This window comes from Dioscorea cayenensis, chromosome 9, assembly GCF_009730915.1.
Source record: "Dioscorea cayenensis subsp. rotundata cultivar TDr96_F1 chromosome 9, TDr96_F1_v2_PseudoChromosome.rev07_lg8_w22 25.fasta, whole genome shotgun sequence".
NCBI lineage: Eukaryota > Viridiplantae > Streptophyta > Magnoliopsida > Dioscoreales > Dioscoreaceae > Dioscorea > Dioscorea cayenensis.
Window position 1 is genome coordinate 763,038 of NC_052479.1, and position 26,483 is coordinate 789,520.

The following is a 26,483-nucleotide window of genomic DNA, read 5'->3' on the forward strand; positions in this document are numbered from 1 at the left end:
AAGTTTTCATCCCAATTATCCCTTAATTTTTTTTTAATAAAAATAAATAAACTACAATTTTATTGAAGAATAAGAGAAAAGACATAACAAACACCGAAAAGAAAAGATAATAAAAAGGGGCTATTTCTTGGCTTTTCTCTACTTGGTTACATGGTTTTTTTTATATTCACAAAAAATTGTTTAAAATTTTGAATTTGAAAAATATTAATTTTGCGGTGTTGTGTTTAATGGAGTAAAATAAACATGATGGATGAGTAAATGAAGTTAGTGAGGCTAATTATGATTTGTCATATTTTTCTCTAAATTTTATAAAGACTTGAAAATTGGAGACTAAAGCCAGTCAATAGAAATCAAGATCAGTGTTGAAAAGTCTATGGATCTCATGATGATGTTGATGAAGCCAAGTTTTAATTTGTTGTTTTTTGTTTGTACTTAATTAATGAATGGATTAAGCATTAATACTTCATTAATTCAGACAAACAAGTTAATAGGTTAGAAATTATCATAGGTCAAAATGAAATTAAGGCACATATACATAAATAGCCCAGTAAAAATTGAAACTTTGTGTGCATAGGGAGCACATTATCCCTATAAATAATGTATTTATATGTATGCATGCTTCACATATATAATAACAAGGTTAAGTTAGTAGGAATGAGAGTATAAATAGAAGTTATAAGTTTAATTTAGTTGAATTAATTAATCAATTGAGTGCCAAAATTAACATCCCCAACAAAGCTAATGACAATGAGAAATTTCAACTTTGCAAAGAATCAAGTGTATTAATTATAGAGAGTGTTTGGTTGAATGAAATCATTTGTAAAACTCTAGTAACTTTTAATTATTATAGATCTTTAGATGGATCTAAATTTAATTACAATAACTCTAAATATAATGCACTTGATTGGAAGTATTTTAACAAAATTAATAATTAGGATAGAATAGTAAAATTAATTCACATACATATATACTAATACAAAAATGTATAATTATATATACTGCCTAAAAATTCATATTTTTGTATGTCCTAATAAAAGCCAAAATTGCATAATATAATAATTATATATATATATATGAGAAATTATTATGATCTCATTGAAGAAATAGAGAAAGAAGAAAAAAAAAATAAAAAAATAATACATTAAACATAAAACGTATACATACCTTGAATTACTATTTCTTTTTCTTGCTAATGGTGAACCAATTTCGTCTAAATTTCTAGAGTTTTACGTCACATTCATAGATTATGTCAAATATCTTTTAAAACTAACTTTTCTTCGAAAATATCTCAAAAATACTTTGCAAAAAAAAAAAAAGTCTCCCTTTGAAAAAATAGATTTCTTAATATGTTTTTTCCCTCCGATTTTATAGTACGTCAGTTTGATTTTCAAACACATATTTTCTATATTTTTCGTCCACTCCCAAACATCATTGTGATTGCTTAACTTAGTATTGAAGATTTTCATAGCTATTTGGCAAGTAGACATAGACCAAACTATGTATAAATTTTTAATTGTATTGATTTTGTTAGTTATTATTTGGAAATTGTACCATCATTTCTTCCTAAGGTCCACGAAAAACATATTTTGCTTCATAACTAAGGTTTATTTTTCTACTCAAATTAAAGAAAGACCTTGACTAATTAAATGCATAGCACTTTGTATAAAACAATAATGCAGTAGGAAATTTCTCGCTTGCAAGATTTCTCATCAATTGTTTATTTTGGAAGGTCAATTATTAATATGTCTCATATATATATATGTCTCATATATATATATATATATATTCAAGTCCTCTTGGTGGATTACATCATTAATCTGATAAATATTTGATCAAAGAAATTAAAACAAGAACGATCATCAAATGAATTAAGTTCATGATAAGATTTATATTTATCTCTCAATTTAAACATGATGGAAATTAAGGAGACTTGCAAATTGGAGTCTTAAGTTAATTAGTCATTATCAATCAATTGAAGTGTACTTTCTTGACAAATTCAGAGTGTTGAATTGTTCATGCAACATAGATTGAGCTTAATATTTGTTTGAATTTAGTTAACTAGTTTTCAAACTTATTATGATTATTTAAAACTAAAGTTGGTCAATATATATATATATATAACAACTAAAGCACAACAAGAAAAGAGATGAGAGGACGACAAAGATAATTAATTTGGACCGATCGACAAATATCCATCTTTCCGTCACATGTCTATGACAAAGCCCATGATAACAATCATTAGATCAACTCAACCACATAATAAACAACTTAGTTTAATTTATTTGACATTTGTACATATATGAAAATATTTTAATATTTCTCAAAGAAACAAATTAATACAAGAAAGATTTGATAACAGTACTATAATAAAAATAAATAAATTACAATTTATTGAAAAAAAAAGAAACAGGTACAGAGAACCAACAAAGAAAATAAAATAAACAAAAACTCTACCAAAGAAAAGAAAAATAGAAAACACTCAAAGTAAAAATAGAGCTCCATCACCAAGAGTACTATATATTCCAACTAACCAACAAACAAATCAATGAGTAATGAGAGAAGTAACAACACCAACAAGCATGGCAGTGGGATCACCAATCACAACAGCAATAACAAAAGTCAGTGCAATCTTAAGAACCTTCTTCAACATCCCAAACTTACTTCTTCCACTTCCCTTCCACTTACTCTCCTTGTAAACCTCCAACTTAGGCTTAGGCCAATTAGCATCCACTTTCTCAATTTGCCAACCATCTCTCCAACTCTCACACACCAAATCCTTCACACAAGAAAGATGGAAGTGGACTTCCTGGTTTTCAGAAACATAAGACCAAGTGTTCTTCACTTCCCCCCAGAGCTTCTTTTCCTTGCATTTACAACACTTGGAACTCACCTTCTTCTTAAGAACCAGCCTTATTTTCTCTCCTTCATTTATAACCACATCCTCATAATAAGGGAGTTTAGCACAACAAGGGTGCAAGTCTAAGTCTTCTTTATCACAGCGGTAGACATAACCATTGATGTCCCTCCCACAAGCATCACAGCGTTTGTTTGGACCACCTTCTTTGAGGAAACGGAAGTGAAGCTTAGGGAAGAAAGGGTGAGAGATGATCTCTACAGGGTTTGCACACTGTTTATGAAGGTGGAAGTTGCATGCAGTGTTAGTGCATGTGTAGCAAGTGCCAAACCCTACTTCCTTGCAACCATCACAAGTATATAGTCTGTCAATTTTCTCTTCCTTTAATGTGTAGCCTGGGTGGCTTGGATGATGGTCTATCATGTCTTCAATAATCATCTGATAAAAACGATAACCATAAATACTAAAGTTTATAAGAAGAAGAGATCAACTGATGAAATTAGAAAGATATAAAAACAAAAAAAAGTATATTGTTTGATGAATCATTAATTAGATTTATATGTATGTCTAATACCTTGATATGAAAAAATAAAATAAAATAAACGGTGTAAATACTAAAGTTTAAAAGAAGAAGAGATCGACTGATGAAATTAGAAAGAGAGAAAAAAAAGGGTATATTATTTGATGAATCATTAGATTTATATGTATGTTTACACTCTTTAATATGATAAAGCGGTGTAAATACTAAAGAGTTTATAAGGAAGGAAGAGAGATCGACTGGTGGGAAATTTGAAAAGATCATATATATCTAACTATATATATATATTGTTTGATGAATTATAATTCTAATTAATATGTAGGGGGACCTTATTTAGTTAAGGAGAGAAATTTGATAAAAGAAGAATAAAGTACATGATAAGGAAATGAGTAGTTACTTTGAATATTTGCTTCTATCTCTTATCTTTAAGAAATAAATGAATATACCTTAATCCTTGAAAAAATAAAGCTAGACTATGATAATATTAGAAGGAAATAATAGGCTAAAAATAGAACTATATAATTATTGCATGAATTTGATAAGATAGCATACCTTTAATTGCCTCTCTTCGAAGTACTCCACACAAGAAAGAAAGAAAACTAATTAGTTAGTATTCTATATACATGCATATATATATATATAGGAATGGATTATATTAAGGGGACTAAACAAGAGAACTTTCACAGTAATTTCAAGGTGGTTTCTCTTTTGTCACATATACATACATTTGGTTAAATTTCTTGGAATATTATTTAAGTTTCTTTAAAAAAAATGAAACAAGAATTATATATCAACATTAATTTTTGAATATTAATTTTATTAATCAATTAGAAAATTTTCACCTTGCAAAACATAAAAAATTTTAAAGAGATAAATTTATATATAATTAATTAATCAAGCTTTATTTTTCTATTCGGAGAAGACTTTGACTTTTTGAAATCAACTTGTATTATAGCAAATTAAGACAACAATGAAATTGAAAATTTATAACACGGTTTGCTCTACAATTCTTTGTTCATAAAGTTTAAAATTAGAGGCCCCATTCTCTCCAAATTATTTTTTTTTTTCTTGAACTCCGAGTTATATATTTTCATGTATGCTCAAGTTTTCTTGACTCTCATATCCTTAATAGTTCAATTTGTCCTCTGCATTTAAAAATTAAAAAAAAAAAAAGACTGAAATTGGAGAGTTCATAAGTAGGTGACCATTATCAAGCAATAGACGTGTGGGGTCTTGTGAATGGACACACATTCTCAGTGTTAAAATGAATGTTCATGAACCATAGAAAAATATCAAGACTAATTTGTGTTTTCAACGGACGTAGTTATGTAATAAGATTTCATATATATATATATATCATGATTATTCAAAACTTATTAGTAAGCAATTAATTAGCCGAAGCTAGCTCAACCTCAACTTCACCAAATTATCACATTGTTATTCTATGAGAGAACCATGATATTGATGATAATTTATATTGTTGATTTGATGCAATTTACACTATTGAAGTCTAAGAAAAAGATATATAAATAAATTATATATCTTAGTCTGGTCCCTTACAATGATGGAGAGGACGTTGGTCTTTGTTTTGACTTGTCAATTAGTTACTTTTATGTTTGTTATGATATATATTAAATTAAGACTGGACCATGAAATTTCTTGATCCTTAAGTTTCATATGGAAGTTTAATCCAAACTTCTTAGATTTATTTTATATATACCAATTAAGAAAATGTTTAGCTTTAACTAACTTCGTTTTATTCATGTTTATTATATATTTATCATTTCCATTCTAGAAATTTAATTAAATTGGTAATCACTAATCAATCAAGCTAAAAATTAATAGCAAAAAGTTCAAGTCATTATTTCAAAAAGTTCAAGTCATCTTATTAATTTTAATCTCAATAAAGAACTTGTTGCCGTCTAGCAAATAAGACTTAATGTGCTAAATGATAGAGACATTTCTTCCTACCATTCTATTAATAAAATCTAGGCATTAATTAAAACCTAAGCCTTTTATTGCCTATTAATTAAGTTGACTTCCCACTAATATATACATAATATAATATAAAAAAGTTTACACAGTGGAATTAAAATTTGTTTTAATTATCCAATAGTAAAACTTCTTGTTTACTTTATAAAGAATAACCGTATGAAAAATTCCCATTTTTTACTGGATTTAAATCTGATACGCAACAAAGTATTGATTTTTTATTTTTATTTTTATTTATTAAAAAAATCAATGATGTATTAAATATTGTAAAAATAATATAACTTAATAGTTGATAATTATTTCAAAAATTTTCTCAATGGGAGGGAAATAATTAAATAGCTTTGAAAAAGGGAGGCAAGGGATTTCATTAAATGATAAAGAATGATTATAGTTATTCTCAACGAAAGTGAGCAAATTAATTAATTTTTATAAGCACAATAATTTTTAATTTTAATTTGAAAATAATTGTAAACCTTTTATGTTGGAATTGTTTCTGATAAGTTAATATTATATTAATTTGATTACATTTGATTATTCTGAAGTGTACATGTGTTTAATTATTGTTCTTATTTGATCATTTTAATATTTGATTAATTAATTGTGACAAAGAAGTCGTAATTTAATTTATCATTTTTATCAATAATAATTAGCAAGATATAAGTATGTGACAATGAGCAAAACATTTTAGTCACATGTGATCAATCAGTGGTACTAATTTGTTTTCTTTTAGTTAAAATGAGCAAAACCTTTCATTTTATAAAATTATATGTTTTTTTTTTATTTTAAAGACAACATTAAATATCACCCTTTAATTTGTGTAACAATGAATCACTAGTGTCTCAATGTATATATACGCTCACACACAACAAATTAAAAAACATATTAAAACACATCATTATATACAATTGGTAAGGATTGATGAAGTTCACTGCCTAACATTACATCCTCATTATGAGTGATTGGACCAAAATATGGAGTTATTCAAAACATATTTAAAATATATTATATTTAATAAATGGTGATATATTTCAAAGGAGGACATGAAGAATAGTTATATATATATATATATATATAAGTGAAGCTGTGAGATAAAAGAAAAACAAAACATTTGAGTTCATGATTTTGAAACTTAATGGTTCGGTAAAAACGACTTATAAAACAAAAAAGAATCCGAAAATAAATAAATAAAAGTTAGAAAATTTTAGAAGAGAAAGAAAAACCTAACTTAACTAGAGGAGAGGCTGAGGCCTAATTAAGTAATAAATTAAGGTAACATAACATATATTATAATCAAACAAATTCCTTAAATGTGAGACTCATATAGATAACAAAATATATGCATCACAGGGAGGTGATTTTAAGACAAATGGCCTAAAAGATCACCAATTAAAACATATAATTAAATTCATATATATATATATATATATACTCTTAAGAAAAAAAAAACAGTGTAGTAGGAAATTTAACAGAAAATATATAATTAAGTTCTTCCATATGAATTTCTTGTTTTGAAAAAGCGTTCCTCCAATGAAACACAACTGCCATGAAAACTTCCGAGCTATTTAATTTCATATTTAATTAAAAATAATAAGTTCATATATTTCTTCTGGATGTTGACTGCCACCAAATGATCGAAGCTTCATCTCACTTGAATATATGAAACCTAATTCACTTTAATATCTTTGCTAACCAAATATCTTAAAATATACTATGAAAAAAAATTAATATAAACGCATGCTCAAAAACATAAAAATAAAATCTTCCCAAGAGATAGATTTATTAACTTTTTTTCCGTAATAGCATGTTTGTATTAATTTAAAAAAATATATATAAATATATATTGCACCCCTAAATATCAATGTGTTCGTTTAGTTAATTTACTAGTGAATTGCTTGGCCATTTTCATTGGTTATAATACATAATTTTTTTTGTATCAATTTAATTTATTGATCATTATTTAGAAATTTCTCCATCACTCCCCGCCGAGGCCCACAATAAATATATATATGTTGCTTCGTAACTAAGCTTTATTTTTCTTCTCGACAAAGTACCTTGACTTATACAAGCTATTAATATGAAACAACAATGTAGTAGGAAATATTTAATGCCCGAAAATTGTTTATAAATTTGGTCAATGTAATTTTTTTTTAAAAGGATTCACCAACAACTCTCCATGTTATAATTTTTAAGTACATATCTCGTTAGTTTTTTTGGCTGATTACACCATTAATTAACTTGATAAATATTTGATAAAAAAAATTATTAAAACAAGAAAGATGACTAATTAATGAGTCTGATTAAGGTTGTTGTTTTTCTTATATATTTTTCTCTCAATTTAAATATTAAAGAAAGACTTGCTAATTAGACTCTTAAATTGGTCAATGTCGCCAAGCAATTAAAGTGTGTGGTCTTGTGAATGGACAAATGCACTGAGTTGAAAAGTCCATGCACCAATATTAATGACTCTGCTTCATATATATATATATATATATATATGTTATAGATACAAATATGTATGTATATATTTACTCAAAAATATATATATATATGTATGTATGTATATATAATACACTAGAAAGAGATGAGAAAATTAAGAGGACAACAATGATAATTTAGACGGACAATTGTATATCTTCCTCAACTTTTATTTAACCAAATGTTTCCGACATAACCAATCAAAAGAAAGTTATACAAGAAAGAGTAGTTGATAATAAACTAAACTCAAACCAAACAAAGAAAGAAAGGAACAAAAGTACAACACCAAATCAATGAGTAATGAGAGAAGTAACAACACCAACAAGCATGGCAGTGGGATCACCAATCACAGCAGCAATAATGAGAGTCAGTGCAATCTTAAGAACCTTCTTCAACTTCCCAAACTTACTTCCACTTCCTATCCATTTCTTCTCCTTGTAAAGCTTCACCTTTAGCTTAGGACAAGCATCCACTTTCTCAATCTGTAAACCATCTTTCCAACTCTGACACACCATATCCTTGACACAACAAACATGGAAGTGGACTTTCTTGTTTTGAGATACATAAGACCAAGTGTTCTCCACTTCTTTTGATAGCTTCTTTTTCCCACATTTATAACACTTGGAACTCACCTTCTTCTCAAGAACAAGATTCACTTCATCTCCTTCATCTGTAGAAACATTCTCAAAAACATGAGGGAGTTTAGCACAACAAGGATGCAAGTCATAGCCTTTATCATAACAATGGTAGACATAGCCATTGATGTCCTTCCCACAAGCATCACAATATCTATTTGGAAAACCTTCTTTGAGGAAATGGAAGTAAAGGTTAGGGAAGAAAGGGTGGGAGATGATCTCTTCAGGATATACACAGTCTTTATGAAGGTGGAAATTGCATGCAGTGTTAGTGCATGTGTAGCAAGTGCCAAACCCTAATTCCTTGCAACCATCACAAGTATATGGTCTTTCCATGTTCTCTTGTTTCAGCTTGTAGCCTGGGTGGCTTGGATGATGGTCTATCTCTTCTTCAATCATCTACAAATTAAGAATACCAAAATATTAGAATGAAGTAAATGATTAATTAATATTGCAATATATGCATGATAATACTCAAATGAAATAATTCATTATAGATAGAACTAATTGCATGAATTTGATTTTATATTGTACCTTGAATTGCTACTAGCTCTTCTAATAACTCCACACAAGAGAGAAAGATAACTTAGTAGTACTCCTTTCTCCTTCATTTACATGGATAAATATATAGGAGATTGACTATAACTAGGGGACAATATAATGGAAACTTCATTGTACTTTGAAGGTAGTTTCCCTTTAGGGTTAAGGAAGAATATTCTCCTTAATTTTAAGATTTTCATGAATGTCACATCCATATCTTTGGCTACGTTAAACATTATTTTTAAATTACTATATATGCAATTAAAACTACACCAAAGCTTTTAATCAACATGTTAAGAAAGTTAAAATTAAAATTAAAACAAGAATTATGTTTATCAAAAGGTAGAATTAAGTCTTGTCATGTTCTTTTCTTATATATTTTTTTATCATGTTGGTATATATTAATTTAAAAAAAAAAACAATATTTTTCTTAAACATCATTTTAATCATTTTTACCAATGAAGTTAATTTTTACACCTAATTTATTAATCAATTTATAATAACATGAAATTGTAAACTTTATTTTTCTACTTGGAGAGACTTTGACTCATGTCAACTACTCAAATAATAAACACAATCATAAAGTTGGAAATTTCCAACGCGGATATATGACTCTTGAATTCGATCCACATGAATTGATTGGGCATATGAAAGTTCACCATAATTAAGAACGGGCCCAATCTCTCCTAGTTATATATATATATTCAAATTCTCTTGACTCCTGGCTATATAATTAATTAAATAGATAAGTTTGATTTGAGCAAAGAAAACAAGATTTATAAGGAAATTAATAAAGTAGAAGAGACACTTGTCTTCTTATATGTTTTTAATCTAAAATTAATCATTAAAGAAAGATTTAGAAATTGGAAAGTTGATGACCAAATATTAAAAAATAACTCATATAATTAATTTTATTTATTAAAAATTTTAATAATAACATAATATTATAATGACCAAATATTTGAATTTTATAAAAAATTAATGAAATATGAAATTGTTGTAATAATATTTGTGTTATGAATTTTATAAATGAATTTGTATCTTTAATTTACTTTCAAACTTTATGTTATTTGTAATAATTAGTTTGGTGCTTTTTTTATACATATATTATATTTATTTTAAGAAATATTTTATTTATTTTTTTAATTTCATATATGATGTGTATATATCATGTGTAATATTATAGAAAAAATAATAATAATAATAATAAAGGCAAAGATTCCCCGATCCCGTTGGAATCCTGACGGGGAATTTTGAGACGAGGAATCCTCGGTCCCGTGGGAAGCAGCTTAAAGTTATATATTGCAACCTCAACTTCACCAAATTGATCACATTGTAGTGTTTGGATGATAATTTAAGGCAACATATACATCTTTTAAAAATGTTTATGATATAATATGTTCATAAGAAATTTAAAATTTAAGCTCAAGTTGAATGTGTTAACGATGATTGAATACAATTTATTTCTAATATATATATATATATATAATTAATTAAATGTGGACCCTGGGAGTGATGAGAGGTCGTTTGTTGTTTGACTTGTTAATTTGTCTATTTTATAGTTGTCATGATATGTATATACTGGACCACACAGTTCAATTCCTTGATTATCAAGTTTCATGTGGAAGTTCAATCCAATTTCTTATTTTTCCTTTTTTGTATAATTAAAAAGAAGTTTAGTTAATTTAATGTCGTTTTATTTATTAATGTAAATCATTCATTTTGAAAAGTTAACTTGGTAATGAAGCCAAAAATAGCAAGAAGTTAAAATTAAGCAAGAAAGTCCAACTTATCAAATTAAATATAATATCAACATTAGTAAAGATCATGTTGTCGTCTACCGAATAAGACTTGATGTGCCAAATGAAGAAGACAATTCAAGCTACCAAACATATTGTATTAATAAAATCTAAGGATTGATTAAAATCTAGGATCTTTATTGCCTATTAATTAAATTGACTTCCCACCATTATATATATATATATAGATGATGAATTATTTGTTTTAACTTATCTAATAGTAAAGCCTTTTGTTCTACTTTTTATAAAACAAAAACAAACAAACAAAACAAACCATATATATGATAAAATTTTCAACTATATATTAATGTAACACTTGATATTTATGATTTGCTAGTTTTTGGAAAGAGAAGCCTTTCATTCTAGCTAACTGATTTTGGATGTGCACATGTACTTGATAATTGTACTACAAATATGAAAATAAAAATATATAGATATATAATTTATATATAAACATATATAAAAATGTCCTTGGCTACAGTGGCATAAGAATAAGAATCCATAAGTTGAAGAACATAAAACTCCATGAATATAGACAAAGAAGTTAACAGGTTAGACATTTTGAAGTGACTGAAGATAATAAATTCAGTCAGTGTATCAAAGATTCCTCACATTTGTCCTGCTATTATTCTATTATTTATTATCTATAAATGCACTTAAACAATAAAACATTTTCATCTCTGAAATGTTTTCCCAAGAAGAACAACACACACACATATATATATATGTGTGTGTGTGTTCATTAATTAGATATGAAGAACATTAAATATTGGCCATGCATGCATGTCAATAGAGAAGGGATGTGCATTCATGTATATAAATATATATGGTGGGAATGATCATTGAGAACATGTGGGGAATCTAGCTAAAGGAAATGTAGGAGAGAGTGGAAGGCACTCTCCTACAAGCTAAGTCATCCTTGTGTCTCTTTTCATTGTTTCAGTTATGTAGGACACTTCAACAGTAAAGTTCATAGTGGCCCCTTACTCTTATTTCATAAAAGCTAAAGCTGTCTTCCTTCTCTCTTCCTTCTTCTCATCTCTCTCTCTCTCTCTCTCTCTCTCTCTCAACACACACACACACAATATATATATATATATAATTTAAATTAAGGAGGACTAACTGGACTGAGTTTATAGAAATATTATAAGAACTTTGAGAGGTAGGACTAAATTGCTAGAGATAAATTGTAGTAGTTAGCTAGGTAGGATTTTTGTCTTAGTGTGAAGCTGTTAAGTATGAAAGAGAAAAGGTATGAAGTCTAGATAGGGGAATGAGATTGAGGACTAAGTTTATAGAATATTATAATAAGTTTTAGTTAATTACTTAATGGGTTATTTTAGTTGGAGACATGTGATTAATTAGAGATAAATTAATTCACTAGTTAAGTATAAAAGAGAATATATATATATATATATAGTAAACTAGATAAGAGAAATGAGATTAAGGAGGATAAATTTCATTATTCAGTGTATTATGTTTTTTTTTGTTTTAGCATCACTCTTATGATAATTTGGGTATATAACTATATATGACACGCTATATGTGAAGTTCTAAAAATCATGAAAAAGAATTACAAGGATCTACTTTGTATAGAAAAAAATATATTAGAATACAACACTATATATTAACCATGGAGGGATTAGATAAACTAATTCACTTGTTAAGAATGGTTTACATTTTAACATATATATATATATCTCCCAAATATATAGACTAAATATCAAATTCTAAACAATTAAACCCTATATGAGACATGGGGGAAAAAATATATATATATATATATAGTGATCACCTTTATGGAAATATTAATATTACAAAATTTAATTTCTTAGTCAAGAAAGTTAACTTCAATGTTTGTGAGCAATTAAAGGTAAAATTCACTAATTAATGATTGTCTACATTTTAACATCTCTCTCATATATATCTTTGGTATACATATTAAAGTTGTATGTCAAATCTTAAAGCTAAAGATCATGACAACAATCATATATAATAATCTACTTCATAATAACATTATAAAAATCCCTCATTAACCGAACACATATTTAATCCAATATAGGTGATTGATCAACAATAAATTTCACTAAATAATTAAAGTTTATATTTTAACATTATTTTATGTTTTTGTTGGTATATTAAGATCACATGTCAAATCTTAAACAAGTAAATTATAAATATTTTAACAAAAGAAAATTATAAATCATGTTATTTATAACATCATTGTAAGAATCCCTAGTTCACTGAAAAATTTATTCCATGTATTATATTAATAAAAATCTTTATAAGTGTTCCGAAATCCTAAAATGCACAAAAACTTTATCAAAAATATAATAAAATAAAATAAAATGAATATATCACAAAAATAAGAAAACCCCACAAAAAATTTGAATGCACGAAATGCATTATTAGGCAAAGTACTCAAAATAAAACCGAATCTAAAAACTCATGTCTCTCATGATCTCAATGTCATATAACATCCATCCAATAATAAATGGAAAAAGTGAAGTTTTATCCACAACTCATCATCCACCTCACTGCATTCAAACAAAACAAAGAAAGAAGAGTTTGTCTCAATATTTCTTTTTGAATCATCACACATGATGCAGTGCATGTGTTGTTGTTGTTGTTGTTGTTAGTAGTAGAGCTAGCTGCTGCAAGTAAGAAGAAGAAGTAAGCTTTGTAATGATGCATCTAGTCATAAAAACAAAAGACCTTCAAAGTGTTCTCTTTCATTTCAGAGTCCTTTGCATGGGACCCTTAACTTTATTCCCAAGGGCCACTGACTGACTGACTGCATTGATTTTTGAGAAAGCAGACGAAAACCCAGATTCCCTCTGTGTCTCACACACTTGCCCAACTTCTTTCTCTACTTCTTCATTTCCATATATTTCGCAAGCTCACTCTATAATACATATATGATGTATATATATAAATATATATATATATATATAGCATGGTCTTGTTTTTATTGTTTCAGTGCATGAGTGTGTTTGTGTCCTTGTTTGAGGTTTATTCTAACGAATTCTTAGAGGACTGCATGGATTTTAGTGACATCTTGGCTTGTTCTTGTTACTGTTTTTTTTTTTTTATTTTAAAGTTATCGTTATAGATCATAATATCATATAGGTTCTAATCTAATCTAATCTAATCTAATGATGTAAGATAAATAAACCAAAATCAAATCTAAGTAGCATCATCTACTGCCAAAGTAAAAGTAGTTTGTCTGTCTGTCTCTTCCATGTGATTTTGATTCTTAATTTGATCATCAAACAAGATATTATATATATATAAAAATTCTAAAAGATTACAGAAATTAAAACTAGAAATTAATAAACAGAAACTCTGAAAGTAAAACTGATCATAAAAAACAAGAAGCAAAAGCTGATCTTATTTAGAGATCTTTTTTTTTTTTTTGGTACCTCTAGTGATCATCTTTGCATGAAGCTCCCTATTCAAAGTACTTGGTTTCTTTGAAGCCATCAGAAAAAAAAAATTCAAGCTTCCAAGAGAACTACAACACACTGCTGCCGTTTGTCGAAGAATTGAAGCCGGGAAGATCGGAAGCCCAACCGGAGTTACCGATACTAGTACTACCTCCTCCGGCAGCACCGTTCCAATACTGATCACTCCCCGGAAGACTTAAAAATTGTCTCTGCAAACTCAGACGAGCTAAAGAGTTCTCTTCCATTTTAACTGAAGCTAGTTGAGTGATCATTCCAGAGTTTGACTGCTTCTGATGAACTTCACCGGAGAATCCTTCAAACGGGAAAAGCCCGGGGACCGACATCGGTACCGGGGACTCTAATCCTCCCAAGAAAGGAAGTTGTGGCATGTGCTGAATCCCAGTTGCTTGATACTCATGAGCTGCATGATTATGATCCATTGTTTGCATTCCAGTAAAATTAAGACCAAGATTAGCAGCAGCTCCATAATCAGGAAGTGAGTGCAAAGAAGCCATGAATGGAGGTAGTTGAGGAGGAACAGTAGCATGAGATTGCATCACAGCAGCAACAGTACTAGTAGAAACAGCAGCAGATGAAGATAAGGATGAAGATGACTTTGAAGAACTACCACTAGCTTTGCTTCTTTTGTTTCTTCGACAACCACCACCCACCGGAACGTTACGTAAAGCGCCACCGCGTGTCCAGTATCTCCGGCAGGTCTTGCAGAAGTGTCTGGGCTGAGTTAGAGAGTAATTGTTGAAGTAACAGAACTTGGTGTTGGTTGAATCACAACGAGGACATTTAAGTGCTTGTTCAGGTTGTGGGAGTTTAGCAAGACGAGCTCTTTCTGCCATTGATCCTGGTCTGTGAGTGTTTGTAGTCTGGTTAGGATGATCTCCATCACCATTTCTATGCACAGGTTGATGACCAACTTGTTCCTATGAAAAAAAAACAAGTGATAAACAATAAAAGAAGGAATATTATACATGGAGATCGATATATGTATTTATATATAGAGAGAGAGATGTCAAGCTACCTGGTTCCAGTTTGGTGGATCAAGATAGAGAGGAAGAGAAGAGAAGACCATGTTATTTGGGTTTTTGGATTTTTTTGGATGGGAAAGGAGGAAGGTGGTGGGAGAATCACATCCACTAAGAATTGCAGAGAAGAGAAAGGAAAGGAAAGAAGAAGAAGAGGAGATAAAGAAGAAGAAGAGGAGTGAGAGGAGCTATCTATCTTTCTTTCTATCTTTTTTGTTGGTAGGTGACTTTAATATTATGTGGAGAAGGGTGGTAGGGTTACTGCTGCTGCTGCTGCTGCTGCTGTGATAGATAGATAGATAGATAGATAGATAGAGATGGATGGAAGGGGTTTTCCTTAAGCTTTAAGCTTCTTTGGGTTTGTTGCCAGTGCTAGCTATACTGTGTGTGTGAGAGAGAGAGGGAGAGCTAGTTATTTAGTGGATGGCTGCTTGTGCATGAAAAATGGAAAAAAGGTAGGTTTTAGATAGATAGATAGCACATAGAAACCCTAATTTGTTATTCCTTGTTTAACAGAGATGAGAATGTTTGAAAAAGCACTTAGTGGTCAATATTGGACTCTTATTTCTTGCATTTTTTTATATTCTAGTGGTTATCGTTATTGTACAACTTTTTTTTATTTTTTATTTTTTATTTTTAATTTAATTTGATGAAAGTGTAGGGTGGTTTGTGTAAGAAAGGAGATTCGAGGCACGTGGGACCCATCTTGTCCGTCCATTGTACTGGGGCTGTCCCCTGTGGCTGGTGGGCCCGTAACTGTGGTTGTGAAGTATGTTGATCGGGCTCGAAGGAAGGAAGGGACGTGGGCCCGGCCCAAAAGTTGCTCATTATTATGAACGGTCAAGATGTGTTCGTCGTCTGTCTGATGTGATTGCTGGATGGACGGTGGATCCTCAGCCACGTGCATTGTGTCCTACACTAAAGGTTCCCCAGGCACATGGATAACGAGATATGAGAGACTTCCAAAATAAAATATCATTGTTCTCTGGAAATATTAAATAAAAATTTAAAAAAAAAAAAGGAAAAACATGAAATCGTAGCAAAACAAAATGCATGGCCTAAACTGATTTTGAAAAGGCCATGACTTGAGTTCTAAATGATGGTAAATAATAAAAACCCTGCGTGGAGATAAGTAATAGAGATTTGAGGAAATAATATTAAGAACTATTTAGTCAACCTCTTCAATCTTAGGACCAGCACCACCAGCACCAGCAGCTGAAGGACCATCCTCATCCATTCCTCCGGCCATGTCGGCACCAGCACCTTGGTACATCTTTGCTATAATGGGGTTGCAGATTCCCTCTAATTCCTTCATCTTGTCATCAAACTCATCGGCTTCGGCGAGCTGGTTGCTGTCCAGCCATTGGATAGCCCCGTCGATGGCATCCTCGATTTTCTTCTTGTCAGCACTGTCAAGTTTGGAGGCGATCTTGTCATCCTTGATTGTGTTCCGCATGTTGTAGGCGTAGTTTTCCAATGCGTTCTTCGACTCGACCTTCTTCTTGTGCTCCTCATCTTCAGATTTGTACTTCTCCGCATCCTGAACCATCTTTTCGATCTCCTCCTTGCTGAGCCTGCCCTTATCATTGGTAATGGTGATCTTGTTCTTCTGGCCAGTGGTCTTATCCTCAGCAGATACATTCAGGATACCATTGGCATCAATGTCGAAGCAAACTGTGATCTGAGGCACACCTCTTGGAGCTGGTGGGATGCCAGAAAGCTCAAATTTGCCAAGAAGATTGTTGTCTCTGGTCCTAGTCCTTTCACCCTCGTAGACTTGGATGAGGACACCAGGCTGGTTGTCGGAGTAGGTAGAGAAGACCTGCTCCTTCTTAGTGGGAATGGTGGTGTTCCTTGGAATCAACACGGTCATGACACCTCCAGCAGTTTCCAGACCAAGTGAGAGAGGGGTCACATCAAGCAGAAGCAAGTCCTGCACCTTTTCATTTCCCTCACCGCTCAAAATGGCAGCCTGAACAGCAGCACCATAGGCAACAGCTTCATCAGGGTTGATGCTCTTGCATAGTTCTTTTCCATTGAAGAAGTCCTGCAACAACTGCTGAACTTTAGGAATCCTAGTAGAGCCACCAACCAACACAACATCATGGACAGTGCTCTTGTCCATCTTGGCATCCCTCAAACACTTCTCCACTGGCTCCATGCACTTCCTGAACAAGTCCATGTTGAGTTCCTCGAACCTGGCACGGGTGATGGTGGTGTAGAAATCAATTCCCTCATAGAGAGAATCAATCTCAATGGTGGTCTGAGCAGTGGATGAGAGGGTCCTCTTGGCCCTCTCGCAAGAAGTTCGCAGCCTCCTAAGAGCTCTGGGATTGCCACTGATGTCTTTCTTGTGCTTCCTCTTGAACTCCTGGACAAAGTGGTTCACCATTCTGTTGTCAAAGTCCTCACCGCCAAGATGAGTGTCTCCGGCTGTGGCCTTCACCTCAAAAATACCCTCCTCAATGGTAAGCAGGGAGACATCAAAGGTACCACCACCAAGGTCAAAGATGAGAACATTCTTCTCACCACTGCTAGAAGACTTCTTATCAAGACCATAAGCAATGGCAGCAGCAGTTGGCTCATTGATGATACGCATAACATTGAGACCAGCAATGACACCAGCATCCTTAGTTGCCTGGCGCTGGGAGTCATTGAAGTATGCAGGAACAGTGACAACGGCATTCTTGACAGTTGATCCCAGGTATGCCTCAGCAATCTCTCTCATTTTAATGAGGACCATAGAGGAGATCTCTTCAGCTGCAAACTGCTTATCCTCACCCTTGTATTGCACAACAATCATGGGCTTGTCACCAGGTCCAGGAATAACCTTGAATGGCCAGAGCTTGATATCACTTTGAACAGAAGCATCACTGAAACGCCTGCCAATCAATCGCTTGGCATCTGGAAAGTATAAAAGATGAGTATGAGATGTTAACATTTTCAGCCTGTCACAAATCATTAGCAGTTAAAAGAAAATGAAAGAAAACAAAATGTCCTGGTGATTGATGGACAAAGCAACCAACAGCCCAAAGGAAAATTGGTCTGAAGTTAACACTGGAAATATTCTAGGCGACAATTATAGAATCTGTTATCAGTGAATACATTAATACTAGTCTTATAAATGAAATTTATCAATAGTATTCACCCATGGTAAAACATAGACCAATCCAACTTCATCATCTGTGAAAAATGCAATAGATAGGAACCAAAAGACTTTTTAAGTGTGCTGGATAGGATATTCATAGTTTGGATAAATCTACAGCAAGCCACAGGACCAGCAGCATACTGCAAGCAGAAAACATTCATATTGCAACTAGCAGGGAGTCTAGTATGAAAACAAACCTTCAAGGACTGGACTATACAATACTCAATGATATTTTAGCATATAAAACAAGGAAAGAGAATTGACTCGATAAAGCAAAGCATAGAAACTACTGATACAAGAATCAAGCCACACAGTTAAAAACATACCAACAAAATGACAACTTAAGAGAGTTTTCAAGATATGAAATGCCATTCGGATCAGTTGCCTTTTTCACAATGCTTGGTTTAGATAAGAAAGAAAACATCTCCATTTCATAAAAACCAAATGAACGTGAAGATTCAACCATCCGACTACTGCAATATCAACATCCAACTAAGAAAATAACAATTTTAAAAATATGCAGCTAAAAACATCAAGCAAATACACAGTAGAATAACAACCAAATCAAACACCAACACACAAAATTGCCTACCATAAAAAAAGGACAATAAAATTTACATGAAATCCGAAATATAAAAGAAAAGGTTAAATTTTGAAGGCTTCTTTAAGAAATTCCAACTTCTAATAAGGAATGAAGAACTAAACAAATATTGGCATTCATGCAGAGAGCATAATCCCTATCAGTTAAGAGACGAAACCTGTTTGTGCTGCCTACACTTAAATATCAATAACACAACTTATCAAAGATTGAATTATGAAAAAGCATTATCATCTAGCCAAAAAAATCAAAGCTTAACATCAAATTGAAAGAAATTCTTATTAGTTTTAGATGTTCATGTGAATATACAGCCTTCCTGTCATAGTTCACCAATGCTATGGCTTCAACAACTTCCAACAAACCACTTCATCAAAATAATAACAACAATAAATCAAGCACATAAATTAATACAAATCATTTTGTGCATTCAATTCAATCCAAATGGCCACCTTTATTAATCAATTAATTTTCCACTAAAAACAAAACCTAAACAGTTCCTAACGACCATTTAAAAACTACCAAATCACCAACAGAATGAAGCTTTGACACTAATCCAGATTAAGCATCAAGCATTCAAACATGCAAGATGAAATATGCGATCTTTATTGCGATAGGCGTATCCCTAGATCCAGTAAGCTACCAACAGCCTCAAAACTATCGAAAGATCCACAGACGTACATACAAAAACAGATCCATCAAACTCAACAACGAAGAACCACAACAAGAAATCAAAGAACCTCAAGATCTAAAAGCAATAACAGATCTAAACAAAGAGATACTCACCGAAGACAGTGTTGATGGGGTTCATGGCGACCTGGTTCTTCGCGGCATCACCAATGAGCCGCTCAGTGTCGGTGAAGGCGACATAGGACGGTGTGGTGCGGTTCCCCTGGTCATTGGCGATGATCTCAACGCGATCGTGCTGCCAGACGCCGACGCAAGAGTACGTGGTCCCAAGATCAATGCCGATAGCTGGTCCTTCACCTTTGCCAGCCATTGCCGTGAAGAGGTTGGCGATCGGGAGCTAAGAGAGATGAGAAGAGAAAGAGAAGCACGGATCCCGCCGCTAGGGTTTGAGAGGGAGGGAAGAGGAAGACGAACGACGAGTTTATATAGAGAGAAGTTAGGGTTTCTAGAAGCTTCTGAAACCGTAGATCACCGCACAATTTGAAAACAACGGTTGATGATGGGCTTGTTTCTATGCGGATGGTCGCATAGAGTTTTTTTTTACTTTTTTTTTTTGGCGACGTTGCCCTTGATTTGTGCTTTGAGATTCGCGTGTCGTGCTTTGAGATTATTACGGCGCCAAAATGTTTTTGCGTGTTAAATAATTAACAACATTCGTTTGATTTAATCATGTTCAAACAAATGATTAATTGATTGTTTTATTTTTAATTGTTTATTTATGAAAAATTAAACTAACTATGAGTGGGCTTTTTATATCAATGTATGAACAAATCAGTGGTGATGTAAAACAAATATACAGTGATTTTGAGTTTAAATTTTTAATTATATATATATATATATATATATTATATATATAATTAAAAATTTAAACTCAAAATCACTGTATATTATGAAAATTTTATTTTTTATAAAGGTTTTGGTATCTCATTTAAACTAATTTATAGTTTGTGGTTTCCTTGTTGTTCAAATATTAAAATAATAAATTGTATGATAATTTACAATTACAAGTCCCTTTAATTTTTGTTTTAATTAAAATCACTGGATTTAACCAGGTCTATGCGGGAGAGCTCTTATGAGAAAGCATAGCTCTACTAATAAAGAGTAAATTTGATCACCACACACTATCACCTTTCGCGAAAACAGAGAATTGTGTTATTTAATAACTTTTACAAAAATAGATGTTACCAAAAACGTAACCTAATTTTTAAAAATATATCAAAAAAAAAATTAAAAGGAAAAAGGACAAATGGTAAAATGTACTTCACATTTTAATATATATTAGGAAGTCAATATTTCTCCTTAATTTGCCTTCTACTATGTTAGAAAAGTAAATATTTAGAATTATTTGTTAATTGAAAATTAAATTTTTATAGGGGTTTATTTACAAATCCATAATACGGCTTTGTAACTCTACGTGGGCTGGGCCTTGTAACTCTATCATGGCCTTGGCCTTATTAAACGTGTATTTTTTATTATAAAATTTTTTAAGTAATAAAATTAAAGAAATATCAAATATTTTTAAATCTAATAAATATTTTATTAAATAATCAGTTGTTTACTTAAATTAATTTTAACAATGAATCTCAAATACTTAATGCTAATAGTTGATAATAGGGTAATCTCATGAACCTAGTTACATAATAATTATACCCTTTAATTTATATCAAACCAAATAATAAAAAATAAATATAGCATTTCCAATTACAACAAACAAAATAATATTAAAACTTATATTATAATTTTCACTTATGTCTTTGTTCTATTTCAAGTCTTTGAATAGTTTAATAAAAATATGATGTTGTCGACAACATCGACATTTAGCATACGATATGAAAACAAAGATGCAAAAACACAGACGTTACCGTCAAAAATTAACATCTATTGTCGTATCACCAATTAATATCCGAAGACAAAATATATGAATTAATATGAAAACAAAAAATACAAACATATGAATTAATATGAAAACAAAACATGTATATGAAAACAAAGACAATAAGGTTGAAAACAACAGCAATTTCTAATAGACCATTCAACAACTCCCAGTGAATGTTGTGTAATTCAGTAATTTCAAAGATAACCAAAGTGAAACAAAAGTCTAATGAAGTGCATTCCAGCTAATAAACTCTTCACATTCACATCATTCATTTCTTTTACTGGCTTTTGAGAGCCTTTATGGAATAAACAATGCAAGTGAATCCCTTTCAAACTGTGTATTATCAGAAAAACACATCCACTGTTTAGACAAATGGTACCATCAATGAATTGACAACCATTTTGTAATATATATCACAGGATCACAGCATTATCTTCTCAGTAACTTTCCACTGTTTAGACAAATGAACAAAGACAAAATCATGCTAGGAATACAAAAGTAAGGAAAAAGGAAAGCCTGTGAACTTGTCTCAAAGTAATGGAAAGAACAATTGAGACTTTGTTCTCTCCTTTTTGACAAAGAACTCATCAACAACAACACCAACATCAAGAACAACAGTAATAATAATGATAATAATATGATGTTTTAAGCATGAGAAGGTCTAATGGTTGAAGGAGATGAAGACAATGGTGTTACTTGTGAGGAGCTTGAATGGTGTCCTTTGTCTCTGTTTTTCCCAATAATAATAGTTATAAAGGAACCATCTTCATCTTCTTCTTCACCATTGTTTCTGTGAACTTTCAATGCTTCTTCCATCAATGTTTTTCTGTACAACTTCTCCTCTGCATCTTTTAAGAACTTGAACTTTGGAGGAGGGGAAGAAGACCTCAAACTATTGAAGTCATCTTGCTTGGAGGATTCAAAGAGAGGATTGAGGCCATGTTGGTTGTAGTAGTAAGACAAAGGAGTTAATGGAGGAGTGAAAAAGGGAGGAGAAGAGAGAGGAGTTAGGAATGGAGTCTCAACAGGGAAAAGCACATCACTGAGGCTTCTCCCTTTAGAGCCTCTCCTACTCCTCCCACCTTTGGACTTGCCATCCTCTGACTCTAAGTCCTCCTTGGTCTCCTCTTTTATGGTGAACAAGAACCTTGGAGGACCTTGAAGATTGTGAATCCTCATGAGCTCTGACTCTAAACCTTCTTCACTATCAAAGGACTTGAGGAGGTGGTCTTTACCAGAGTTGGAATGGAGATGAAGTTGGTGACCATGGTTGTGATCATCATCAACTGCACTGGAATTCATGGCTTGAGGATTGAGTGCAGTGGAGCTCAGTGAAGATGGTCTTTTCCAGCAAAACAAGCAGAAGATTTCCTTTGCTGGACTTGCATAATGATCAGCTTCCAAATCCCTGTTTGAAAACCTCTTCTTCCACCATAGCAAGTAGTAGAGCTCTGCAACAAGAGCCAACAACAAACATCCAAACACCAAACTGAGCCCAATCCCTAAACTGTTCAAAGCTCTCATCTTTTTCATCCAATCCCTTCAAAAACAACAACAAAAAGACACAAAGTTTCAACCTTTTCAGCAGAAATCACTCTCACATCCCAAGCTTCACTAAAACTCCCCAACAAGAACAACAAAAAAACCCTAAATCACAAAAATTCAACCTTTCACTAGAAACAACACTCACAATCACAAGCTACAAAGTTTAGAAAAAAAAACAACAACAACAACTGAAAAGATACAAACTTTCACTCAAAATCAAGAACAAAAACAACAGAACTCTCAACAGAACAAGCTTAAAAACCCTAAATCACACTGAAAAAACATACCAGACATGAAAGACCCGAGCTTTAACAGAGAACACAAAAGGAAAAACAGCATAAACATAGACACTCAACCATTTTTTGTGAAATTTCTCAGCTTTCACTAGAAAACAAGAGAACAAAACTGGATATCATTGCGGAAATGGGGTTCCAATGAGATGATTGTATGGTTGGGAAGGTCGCGTGGTTCGAGAGTCGCTCACATGGGCAGCATCTCAAAAGGGCGGTGTCGCTTCTTCAGTGCCAATAAATTTTATATTTCTCATCCCATTTTATTCACGCTATTTATTGACATGAAATTATCCATAAGTCCCTTAGTATTTTTTTTTACCGTTTTATATAACGCTCCTGTTTTTAAAATTTATAAATAAAATTACCAAAAACTCCCTATATATTTTCATTCTAATTATATAGTACTATGATTTTTCAATTTATTTTTTAATCTTTAATTATCAAAATAATAAAATATTAAAAATAGCTGTTTTACTACAGTGACGGTGCATAAGCACGACATGACGCCAGCATAAGAAAATAAAAAAAAAAGGTGCACTTAGTCTTCTTTCAAGTGAGAGAATAAGATAGGAAATAATTTTATAAATTTATTTTAATTTTAATATAAATATATTAATTTAAAAATTAGTAACAACTTGGGGATTTAATAAATTTGGAGGTTTGTTAGAGAATTAAAATAGTACTAGGACCGTATTGTTATTTTTATTCTTAAAAAAAGTATTTAATATGATTTTAATGGATATATTAAATATTATTTTAAAATACTACAATTGGGTCAAGTCGAAGGACTGTTTCCGAATTTACTTTTTCTTTTTAATTTTTAATATATACTATTTATGAAAGATTTGTTTTTCTATTATTCACTAAAGTTATATTGATTCCACAAGTTATTAGGGTGGAAATTATCTATAACTCCCACAATATTTTTATATTTTAAAATATCATTTTAAAATGATATTTAAAATGATATTTAATTCCACAAGTTATTGGGTGGAAATTATCTATAACTCCCACAATATTTTTATATTTTAAAATGATATTTAATGCATATTAAATATCATTTTAAAATAGTACAATTGGGTCCAGCCAAAGGACCATTTCCAAATTTAATTTTAAAATTTGTCAATATATATATATATAATCTATAAAACAGTTTTTCTTTTATTCACAAAAACAAATGATTTTACCAAAAATGAGTAGACTTGTTCACTGGGACCAATAAATTACTTAAAATAACAATAAAATTCAATACTATGATTTGTTAAATAATTCTCAAAATTCTGAATAATTCCGACAAATTCTCAGTAGTTTGTGCTTTATTGTTTCTTTTATCTTTCCAAGAAGATAGAGACATTCAATCAATCCAGCACGGAATATCCAACGGCTATAAACTACTCCATGATTAAACCAATGTGTCTATGCCACGTGGCGAATAAGCATGTGCTTTTATACCAAGCGTTTTCTCAGCTGAGAATTCAGAGCAACAATATAACAGTAGAAATGATAGTTCTGAAATCATTGATGAAAATTTTGTTAATTTAATCAAGTTTTTAACCTTTAATTCTTAATAATTAATTAAAAAAACCAATACAATTTTCAATGTTCATGAATAATTATTCATTCATAATCATCAATTAAAAGAAAATTAAACAACAAATAACAAAAAAGATCCTCCCAATTACATTGCTCCTCAGAAGCAGCACTTGCAGCAATTAAATCCACACTCAAATTAAGTTACTGTTTCATTACATATAACTCAAAATAATCAAAATTTAAGCTTGAATTTGTGATCGATATAAAATTATTAGTACCTTCGTGGTTCTTGTACCGTAGATTCGAAGTGTATTGTTGCATCATAACCCTGCAGAGACAAAAAATACGAATAAAATTATCGGCACAAACATATACTCGAAATGATTCATGATGCTTACTTTGGAGACAATGCAATTCTTGTCATTGGGATTGTTAGTCCGTTCATATCTGTTGATAATTTTCCCGAAAGAAATATATCTCATCCACAGCTTCGAGTAGATCGATTCTTGCTTTTATTCGATCTCCGGGGAATTGGTTTCAGATTTCAGTTAAAACAAATGCAATGTACTTCCCTTTTAGAAGCTTTATTGTGTAAATATGAGCAGGAAAATACATACATGAATGCATCAACATTGGAAGATAAAACTTTAAAATCATGAACAACTGACATGTCTGATTTCCGCCCGAGTTGTTTTTGCAGCAGAATAATTTTAACAGAATGTGAATCATTCATGTCTGCACCATAATCCGTTCCATTACTGTCAAACTCCACCTATACATTTTAACAAGAAGTTATCAAGATCACATGTTCGGTGATATTTCATTATTAAGTTCTTCAATAGAATGAAAGTCTCGCCTTGCATACAGGTTTATTAAGCATGTAGGTGCTACCATAAGCGGGACTAAGATGAGTGAAACCCTGCGAACAAGAGCGATAAGCCTGTGGAAGCTCTCCCAAATCGTAAATTAAACGAGTAAAAATATGGAGATCTTTCTTGAAACCGCGCTAATGATTCGGCATAGAGCTATTCAGAACCAAATATGAGAGTTAATAATATCAGTTAACTTATTACTTCATAAAGATGATATTCCAAAAGTAATAAGTAATCATGCTGACCTTCATTCTTTGTACAGTATAATCTCATGTGGAATGCCAATGATGACCAATAAAATCAATGGTATCATCTTCAAGCCCATATTTCCTACAAAGTTAACAGTTAGTTTATGTAAAAGTTTACATTGTTAAGCATAAAAATGGCTATAAGATTTCAATGTGTGAAGAGATCACAGAAATACGAGATGAGCTCTCTCGCAGTAATTTTATTAAGATCGAGCTCTTCATGAGATCGTGGATCATACTCTTCGTAATCCTGCATATAAATGAAGAATTTTCTCACAAGACGGTTTTCAAATGATCCCATCAATGTAGACTTCCAAGCTTCAACATCAGTTGCAGGTATTCTGTAAATTTGATCTAGTTTTCC

At 31.3% G+C, this 26,483-nt stretch overlaps 5 protein-coding genes across 6 annotated transcripts; all 5 read right to left on the minus strand.

Moving 5' to 3' along the window:
* Nucleotides 1-2,348: 2,348 nt before the first annotated feature.
* Nucleotides 2,349-3,977, minus strand: LOC120269336. Its single transcript, XM_039276672.1, has 2 exons — nucleotides 3,945-3,977; nucleotides 2,349-3,292 (listed from the first exon to the last, which is right to left on the minus strand). The coding sequence occupies exon 2, from the start codon at nucleotides 3,290-3,292 to the stop codon at nucleotides 2,543-2,545; it is 750 nt and encodes a 249-aa protein (XP_039132606.1). The 5' UTR covers nucleotides 3,945-3,977; the 3' UTR covers nucleotides 2,349-2,542.
* A 4,028-nt stretch (nucleotides 3,978-8,005) lies between these two features.
* LOC120269279 lies at nucleotides 8,006-9,103 on the minus strand. Its single transcript, XM_039276610.1, has 2 exons — nucleotides 9,029-9,103; nucleotides 8,006-8,893 (listed from the first exon to the last, which is right to left on the minus strand). The coding sequence occupies exon 2, from the start codon at nucleotides 8,891-8,893 to the stop codon at nucleotides 8,150-8,152; it is 744 nt and encodes a 247-aa protein (XP_039132544.1). The 5' UTR covers nucleotides 9,029-9,103; the 3' UTR covers nucleotides 8,006-8,149.
* A 4,198-nt stretch (nucleotides 9,104-13,301) lies between these two features.
* Nucleotides 13,302-15,504, minus strand: LOC120269352 (dof zinc finger protein DOF5.1-like). Of its 2 annotated transcripts, XR_005539139.1 has the most exons (3): nucleotides 15,316-15,385; nucleotides 14,256-15,217; nucleotides 13,302-13,487 (listed from the first exon to the last, which is right to left on the minus strand). XR_005539139.1 is itself a non-coding variant. In XM_039276689.1 (2 exons), the coding sequence occupies exons 1-2, from the start codon at nucleotides 15,364-15,366 to the stop codon at nucleotides 14,348-14,350; spliced, it is 921 nt and encodes a 306-aa protein (XP_039132623.1). In that variant the 5' UTR covers nucleotides 15,367-15,504; the 3' UTR covers nucleotides 13,926-14,347. The 2 variants fall into 2 exon arrangements, 1 of the variants encoding a protein (XP_039132623.1); XM_039276689.1 differs by lacking the exon at nucleotides 13,302-13,487 and having other exon boundaries at nucleotides 13,926-15,217; nucleotides 15,316-15,504.
* A 793-nt stretch (nucleotides 15,505-16,297) lies between these two features.
* LOC120269351 (heat shock cognate 70 kDa protein 2-like) lies at nucleotides 16,298-20,151 on the minus strand. Its single transcript, XM_039276688.1, has 2 exons — nucleotides 19,849-20,151; nucleotides 16,298-18,223 (listed from the first exon to the last, which is right to left on the minus strand). Exons 1-2 carry the CDS (start codon nucleotides 20,060-20,062, stop codon nucleotides 16,488-16,490), a joined length of 1,950 nt encoding a protein of 649 aa, XP_039132622.1. The 5' UTR covers nucleotides 20,063-20,151; the 3' UTR covers nucleotides 16,298-16,487.
* A 1,862-nt stretch (nucleotides 20,152-22,013) lies between these two features.
* Nucleotides 22,014-23,689, minus strand: LOC120269418. Its single transcript, XM_039276753.1, has 2 exons — nucleotides 23,461-23,689; nucleotides 22,014-23,168 (listed from the first exon to the last, which is right to left on the minus strand). Exon 2 carries the CDS (start codon nucleotides 23,159-23,161, stop codon nucleotides 22,274-22,276), a length of 888 nt encoding a protein of 295 aa, XP_039132687.1. The 5' UTR covers nucleotides 23,162-23,168; nucleotides 23,461-23,689; the 3' UTR covers nucleotides 22,014-22,273.
* Between the last annotated feature and the right edge of the window lie 2,794 nt (nucleotides 23,690-26,483).